The sequence below is a fragment of the Corvus brachyrhynchos genome, unplaced genomic scaffold, assembly GCF_000691975.1.
Source record: "Corvus brachyrhynchos isolate BGI_N302 unplaced genomic scaffold, ASM69197v1 scaffold21, whole genome shotgun sequence".
Lineage (NCBI taxonomy): Eukaryota > Metazoa > Chordata > Aves > Passeriformes > Corvidae > Corvus > Corvus brachyrhynchos.
This window is the reverse complement of record NW_008236924.1, coordinates 6,351,344-6,359,042: the sequence shown is the minus strand read 5'-3', so window position 1 is coordinate 6,359,042 and position 7,699 is coordinate 6,351,344. Positions and strand designations below refer to the sequence as shown.

Here is a 7,699-nt window from a genome sequence, read left to right as displayed (position 1 = left end):
CCATGGCTGGGCTGGTGCTCGGGGGATGCTCGGGGGGCTGTGAACTCCTCTCTTCCCCTGGCCAGGCAGTGCCACGGGGCATCTTCTCCCCCCAAACATTGGTCCTGATCCCAAACTGGGGACGTTTGAAAGGAAAAGGAGCACTGGGGGATGCTCTGGGTTGGGTGTGAAGGGCTTCAAGCAGAACAGATTTCCCAGAGCAGCCTTAAGGGCTCAGTGCATGGCCACGACCAGCTCAGCTCAAAAACAGCTCCAAAGTGCCCAGAGAATAAGAACGAAGCACTCATGGGATGAATCTTTAGGCAAACATCCAGGCAGGATTATCTCTCCCTGGGAACTACGTTCAGCTTTGAGTTCCCATGGCAATATCAGAGCACCCACCCCTGAGTCAGAGCCCTGCCGCTGGAGCTGGAACAGTTAATTAGGCTGGGTTCAGCCAGGAACAATCCCTGCTCCATCAACACGGGACACCCAGCCCTGCCCCGTGCCCATACCCCGCTCCCTGCACAGGACACATCCCACTGACTCTGCCCACGGCAACACCTTCCCTAATTACCTGCACAGGCATTTCATCACCAGCTCCTGGCTATAAATTGCTCCCACACTCCCATGGCCACACTGGGGACACTGCAGGGACCCGAGAGAGGCTCTGGGACAGTCAAGGGTTGGTGTTTGCCATGAAGGTCACAGGCACCTTCGTGCTCCTGGCGCTGGCAGCTCTGTGCTTGGCACGTGAGTAACTCCCTTTGGCTCCTCAGGGATTTTTCTCCCAAACACTGGAAGGTTCTCAGGTGGTTCCTGCTCTGGGTGGGAGGGAGAAAATGGATTTTTCTGTTTAAAATGCTATTATTTATCACCATAATAATTTATTATTGTTATCCAGCTGGGGCTGGAGTGGAGGGAATCTGCTCCTTGCTGGGGGTAACTCAGAGCTACGTTCTGTGACTGAAAACAACTGGGAAGCCTCAGAACCACCTCATTTTATCTATTTATTTTTAAATTTCTATCTGAGAAGGGAGATGGGAGCTGGTGAGGTCCTTTCCCTGAGCAACTGACCAAGCAGGGGACAGCTGATGCTGCTCAGGCCACAGAAAACAGCTGGGAATCACCTCTTTTTAATGTTACTTTACCAGGCTGCAGAGAGATTTGAGGAACAGGTTGCTCTAAAAAATAGGGATCTAGGAGGAATTTTTTCAGCCTTAACCTGGTTATTTTGTTTGTATTAAAAACTTGCAGTAAAAACATATTTTTAGAGAAAAATAAGCACATTTAAAATAACTGAAAGACTCCACACCTCTGCAGGTAGTATAGAAGTTCAAAAGCATTGTGAATGCTAAAGCAGCAAAATAATGAAAATGTTGAACCTAAAATTATGGAACAAAGTAATCTGTTGAGTAGCTCTGAAAAGGTTGCTTTGAAATTCATCAAAACCCCCAAAATTCTTATGAAAAACAGCAGTTTAAATGAAATGTGATGGAAATAATTCATTCTTTCGGTGTTTCATTAACTGCAGGAAAATAATAAATATTCCTTCCATTGGAATTCCAGGAAATCTCTTCCTTGAACATTCTGGTTTATCTTGTCTGCTTGAAAACTTCATGAATCAACACTTTCCGAGCCACACCTTTTCTGCATTCACTCCCGTGTGCAGAGTGGCTCCTGAAAGGTTGCGAGAGGAAAAAATAACATCTGAATGTTTGGGGGGAGTGGATTAAATCAAATCCAATTCCAGAATAATGAAAACTCAGTCAAACCTCTGGTGACAGAGCTGGAACTTGACCTGGAGCTTTATTTCTGCTCATTTTCTTTATACTGAACAGCTGTATTCGATGTGAAGATGTAAACAGGTTTATAAAAGGAAGTTTGTGTGGAAACTTTAACCTCTGAAGATCAGAAAAAAGCCAAATTTATTCCGAAAGACAAGTGCTAGAGCTCTGCTCCAGAACACCTTTGGAAAGTTTAACCTTTAAAGATCAAAAAAAAATCCATATTTAATCCAAAAAACAAGTGCTAGAGCTCTGCTCCAGAACACATCCCTGTTCCTTCTGCACAGAAATCCCTCCCTGGTAACTTTGACCCCCTGGAAGCCCCAGGATGATGATGATGGGACAGCAGAAGGACAAATACATTCCTAAAGAAAGTACCAAACGTGTCAGCAGCACGGAGCCACGCCAAGGAGCTGATTACTTTGTGGGAGGTGTAATTAGCATTGTTTGGAAGGAGCTCCCCGAAGCCCCACCTGAGAACAGGGCTCTGTCCTACAGGAATGTGGTAAAAATAGGAGCCAATCGGCTTAAAATCCCTGCTGAAGCAAGGGAAACACTTCCTAAAGTGGGATTATAAGCCAAATTGCGTTATCGTGGTTATATAGAGCTAACAGTGTGTTTTAAACCTCATTGCTGACAGCAAACCCCAATATAAAAGGGACATGGGATTTGCTCAGAGCCCCGTGCAGCTTTTGACAAACTCAGGAATCAAACCCAGTCATGCTCAGCCACCAGTTAATCCTGAACATTACATTTAATATTGACTCCTGGGTTGTCGATGGTTCTGTGGTGAAAAATGGAACAATGGCTCCACTCCCTCCTCCAGCAAAGGCTGCTCCAACAGGTGACAGAAGTTTCTAAGGTAAATAATGCACCAAAATCCATTTGTTTAATAGGTTCGGACACCTGGGCCTTATTAAAAACTGGAAAGCTCTGTCAGTATTGACATTTAAGGAGGTAAAATATTCAGTGTTGCTGAGTGAAATGGTCCTGGTTTGCACTTGAGTGTTCATTAACTGTGGTTTTATTTTCTCTTTTGTGATTCTGTTTCATCGCAGATGGTGCCGAACAGAATGAGGTGAGTGATTTCCTTTTTTCTGGATAAAAATCTATAATATGAGATCAGAAATTAGAATATAATAACATGAGGTCAGGACAAAGTGTGTTAAACTTTAAATAAATGCTGCCAACTTACTGAGATTTCAGTGAACGATCCCTGAGTTTGGGATATGGGGTTCCCATAGAGTTGCCCTGACAACTTCCAGATGTTTTCACCTGTTCGGCATTCGGGGCAAAGACAAATTTTAAATCAGAGAAATCTAGATTTTAAAAAGTATTTATTTGATGATGACTCCATATGGCTTTTTTGATGACTTTTAGGTCTTTAATCGGGTATCTGGAGATTTTAATTCTCTCTCAGTAGTCTGGGGTCAATGTTTGGAAGAAATGAGGAACCAAGCAATAAAAATCCTTCCTGGGGTGAGCAGGAAAGCCCTGGCAGAACAGACAGTGGTGGGGAGAGAAAATTCACCCACACACAGAGCTGGGCCCATATTGGTACAAATCAGGAGGAATTTCTCCATGGAAAGAGGCAGTCAGGCTGCCCAGGGAGGTGGTGGATTCCACCCCTGAAGTGTCCAAGGAAGGCCCGGATGTGAATTAATCCCCCCTGAATTTACTGATTGTGATCAGGTCATAAGGAATCCCAACACTCCGTTCCTCTGGAGCTGGGGAGGGGCTGTGTTCCTGCAGGGGCTCCATTCCTGCCCAGGCCCTGTCACAGGCAGCAGCACTCCCACCTCTGATGAGAAACCTTTCATTTTTGGGGCTTAGCCGCTGCTAATAGAGGTGGTGCCGCCTCCCTGGCTGCGCTGCTCCAAAGCACGCCCCAAAATGTGGCACGTTCATGATTTCTGTGGTGAGTGGAGCATGCGAGGGACTCAAAGCTGCCCTCGTTGCAGGTGGACTGCAGTGAGTACAGGAGGCTGGAGAGAGGGAGGCCCATTTACTGTGAGAGGCTCTACCAACCCTTCTGTGGCTCCGATGGCAAAACCTACAACAACAAATGCTCCTTCTGCAAGGCCGTCCTGTGAGTACAGAGCTGCCAGCCAAAAGCTGGCACTGCCCGAGCTACCAGGGATTTTCACTCCACAAAAGTGCTGTTTCTTTTTAGGCTTGTTACTTCTCTGCTCCTTTGCTTTACCTTTACACAAGAATTGTGCCTCCCACCATAATGTCCAATTGATTAGAAAACAAATGACAGTGATATTTGGGTGAGAGCTTCCCATTGCAGCAGCAATTGTGAAGTTGGGCAGTAAAGAGTCCAACGAGCAGCACAGGCCTGACAAAGCACCCGCACCCAACTCCGGGCACACAGAAGTTCCCAAGTGCTACTGGCAATATCTTGGTTTTGGGGATAAAAGATGTGATTTTGAAAGGAAAGCCGTTTACAGATTGGTGCCCTCATGCCTGCTAGGAATGTTTATTGTCCCCTCTGTAGGCAGAGGGTTTCGGGGGGATTTTGGTGAAGCCTTCTGTGTGCAATGTGCATTCCTTTCCCTGCAGGAGGAGCGGAGGGGCCCTGCACATGAAGCAGGCAGGGGCCTGCTGAGGGAGCTCTGCTGAGAGTGCTGAGAACAGCTCCACACTGCCCCGTGCCCTGGATTTCATCCATCCTGCCTGTGCCAAGCCCAGCCCCAAGGAGAATTGCCAGCTCTGGTCCCTCATTGCTGCTTCTCACTGCTTCAGGGCTGGGACTGGCACTTCTGTCCCTGCAGCAGAACTGTTCCTGTTGCTTTACACGAGCCCTTCAGCAGCTGTTTGTCTCCATGGCTAAAGTTCAAATCCTCTGGCAATGCCCCAAGTCTCTCCCCCGTGTTCAGATGTTTCCTTTCCTTTACCCAGAAGCTTTTAGCATTTTCCCCAAAGGGTTCGGCTTTCCCAGGCAGTGCTTCGACTCTCCCAGTTTTGTAGCTGATTTTTAAATGCTTGTTTTTCTTCCCTCTTTGTACAACTCTGGTTCCTGTATGTTGTTCAGCCACTCGGTGTCCTTGTATATTAAAATAAATCTTGACTCTTTTTTTTTTTTGTCCATGGTGAACTTCCTAGAGAATTTATTGCATCCATTACTAACAAGTATTTCCCAAGTTACAGAAAACTGTGGTGGAGCAGGGGCTGAGTCTAGAGGTAAAAATCCAAAGCCTGGAATACAAAAGTTGTATCCCACTATATGGCATCATATTCTGGAATTGACCCCCAAATCGGTCTCTTTTTTTCCTCTAAATGAAACAAATCTGGTAAAATGTAAGACTGTAGAAGTCTGTTAAATCCTGCCATTTAAATGTGATCATTAATCAGTCTCTTCTAAGAAATTTCAGGCTTTCAGACCTAAAGAAATTTCTGTTCTGCTCTTACATCCTTATTATCTTCACTATAGTTTGTGTCTTTTACTTAATAATTGGTCATGGGAACGTATTTTCCCAGAATTAAAATCGTGAATGACTGACCTTAGTGGGCTTACAGGAGGAAAATTTTGGGACAGCTGCACACAATAAATCCAGCCCCATTCTGAATTCTGTTTATCTGGAAACCAGGTCCCAGCAATTAGACAGCAGGAAAATGCAAATGAGCCAGGTAATATCATACAAGTTTCTCATAGCTCAGAGGCTTCAACCTAAAAAGGTTCCTGGAACAGCTCACCTTGACTGAAAAAAACGAGAAAACAAAGATCAAGTTGAGAAAACAAAGGCAAACTCTGAGGTTTCATCATGATGTCAGAAAATCCAGATTTATGGATATTTTCTGCCTCCCAGCCTCAGCGGATATTCCCACCCTCTGCTTTGGTGGGTTGGGATATTTAATGGGCTGTGTTTGTGGGACAGACCGAAGACACCAAATTCCTCCTGCAGCCCCAGGAGTGATTCAAGAACCTTTGAGTCCGAGGTCTAAACTCCACCCCTGCGTTTCCCCCGGGGGCTCCAGTTTGTCCCTGATAATTTCTGACATGGAATTACTGAGCCAGGAGCAGCTGGAGAGCAGCACCTTCCCACATGGGTGCTTTTTCTCAGCTCCTGCTGGCTCAAACTTGGCAGAGCATGAGAGATGCACAGCAGCTCCTGCCACATACCAGAGCAGAGAACATCATTTGCAAATTGCTGCAGATGACGCCTGAAGAAAATGCTGAAGTGGCTGGACAAGCCGGACAGTCGAGTTTGTGGGATGGAGCAATGAGAAATGCAATGGGCTCTTTAATTTTGCAGCTGATCAAGACCAGAACAGAGTTTTTATTGTTGGCTGTTCAGCATCTTTGATTTCTAATTGTTTTCCTTTGGGTTTTAGTTCAGATCTCCTCGAGTGCCTCAAATTCTAAATTTTCCCACATCTGGCAGTGGAGGGAGAAAGAAATGGAGCAATCCAAAAACCTTCAAAGATTCACTACAGCTGGGCTATGGGATAAATCAGTGGGTTTCTGTTAAGAAAAAATGGGGTGGTTTTGGTTTCTGTTGTGTGTCTTGTAACCACTTCACCATTCACATACTCTGACTGCTTCAATGACAGTTCAACCCCAAGGCCCTGCCCAAATTCCTTAATTCCATTTCGTGTCTCTTGTGTCCTTTTGGTAACCTGCTCTTACTGCCACCCCCTGTGTCCCCTGCCTTGGGGTGAGGGAGGGCAGGACAAGCTCTGCTGGACCTGAATCTGCTCTTCCCACAGGAAGCCTCATGTGCCTACTTCTTCCACATTTTTAGGTCTAACATTTGGGTGCTGCTGTTGTTTTTGATGCTGTGTTGCTGTTGCAGGTTGGACTCAGTGCTCTATGAAGGCTTTTCCAACCTCAGTGATGCTGTTGACACATCCAAAACCCATAGGGATTGCCAAGAATTTATTTTGTTTTTCTAACTCTGCCACAGAGCGCTGTGGATTCCTCTGGGATTATCACTAAACCAGCAGCTGAGTCTTTGCATGCTGTCATTCACAAAAAATAACTCACAAACAGTCTGCTGGGTGACGAATGAGCCTTGTTACCCAATCCCTTGGGGTTTGCATGAAACATGACTTTAAAATGTTGAGGAAATTGGGATTTCTGCTGAGATCCACCCAAACACACTGATTAAAACATGGCTTAAGTATAAACCTTTATAATACTGCAAATACACGTGGAAAGGCAACAGGCAGGAGTTTTGGGCGCAGGGTAAAGACTCTCCACGAAAAATCACTTACAAAGCTCCCAGAGAGCATCTGAAGGAGGAACACGGGGATGGGAAGGGTCTGGAGGGGCCATGGAGGAGCTGCTGAGGGTACTTGGAATGTTCAGCTGGAGGAGACTGAGGGGAGACTCCTCGGGGTCTGCAGCTCCTCCCGAGGGCAGCTCCAATCTCTGCTCTCTGGGACAGGGACAGCACCCAGGGAATGGCTGGAGCTGGGTCAGGGAGGTTTAGGTCGGATATCAGGAAAGGCTCTTCCCCCAGAGGCTGCTGGGCACTGCCCAGGCTCCCCAGGGAATGGGCACGGCCCCGAGGCTGCCAGAGCTCCAGGGGCGTTTGGACAGCGCTGCCAGGGATGCCCAGGGTGGGGTTGTTGGGGGGTCTGGGCAGGACCAGGAGCTGCACTGGGTGATCATGGAATGGTTCGGGTTGGAAGGACCTTAAAGCCCATCTCATCCCAGCCCTGCCACGGGCAGGGACCCCTCCCACAGCCGAGGCTGCTCCGAGCTCCATCCACGGTGACTCCCGTGTGTCCCTCCAGCTCAGCACAGCTGTGACCGTAACTGCGCGCTGCCGGAACACTTTTATTGAATCACATCCCTCTCGCTCTGTGCTGAGCGAGCGCAGCCTGCGAACCGGAGCCCCCGGAGCCCTCAGCGCTCGCCCCGCCGGGGCCGGGCGGTGCCACGCTCAAGATGGCGGCCGGGCGGGGGCCGCAGACGCGGCGCA

At 47.5% G+C, this 7,699-nt stretch overlaps 1 protein-coding gene across 1 annotated transcript; it reads left to right on the top strand.

The window, feature by feature from the left end:
- Window positions 1-594: 594 nt before the first annotated feature.
- Window positions 595-4,848, top strand: LOC103611482 (ovomucoid-like). Its single transcript, XM_008629009.2, has 4 exons — window positions 595-732; window positions 2,825-2,844; window positions 3,728-3,855; window positions 4,332-4,848. The coding sequence occupies exons 1-4, from the start codon at window positions 678-680 to the stop codon at window positions 4,375-4,377; spliced, it is 249 nt and encodes an 82-aa protein (XP_008627231.1). The 5' UTR covers window positions 595-677; the 3' UTR covers window positions 4,378-4,848.
- Window positions 4,849-7,699: the final 2,851 nt, after the last annotated feature.

Bases quoted from the DNA above. Each gene is read 5' to 3' on its own strand.
- LOC103611482 (XM_008629009.2), top strand. From the start codon at position 678: ATGAAGGTCACAGGCACCTTCGTGCTCCTGGCGCTGGCAGCTCTGTGC. The intron at 733-2,824 runs GTGAGTAACTCC...GTTTCATCGCAG, and splicing joins GGCAGCTCTGTGCTTGGCAC to ATGGTGCCGAACAGAATGAG. The intron at 3,856-4,331 runs GTGAGTACAGAG...CTTTCCCTGCAG, and splicing joins TCCTTCTGCAAGGCCGTCCT to GAGGAGCGGAGGGGCCCTGC.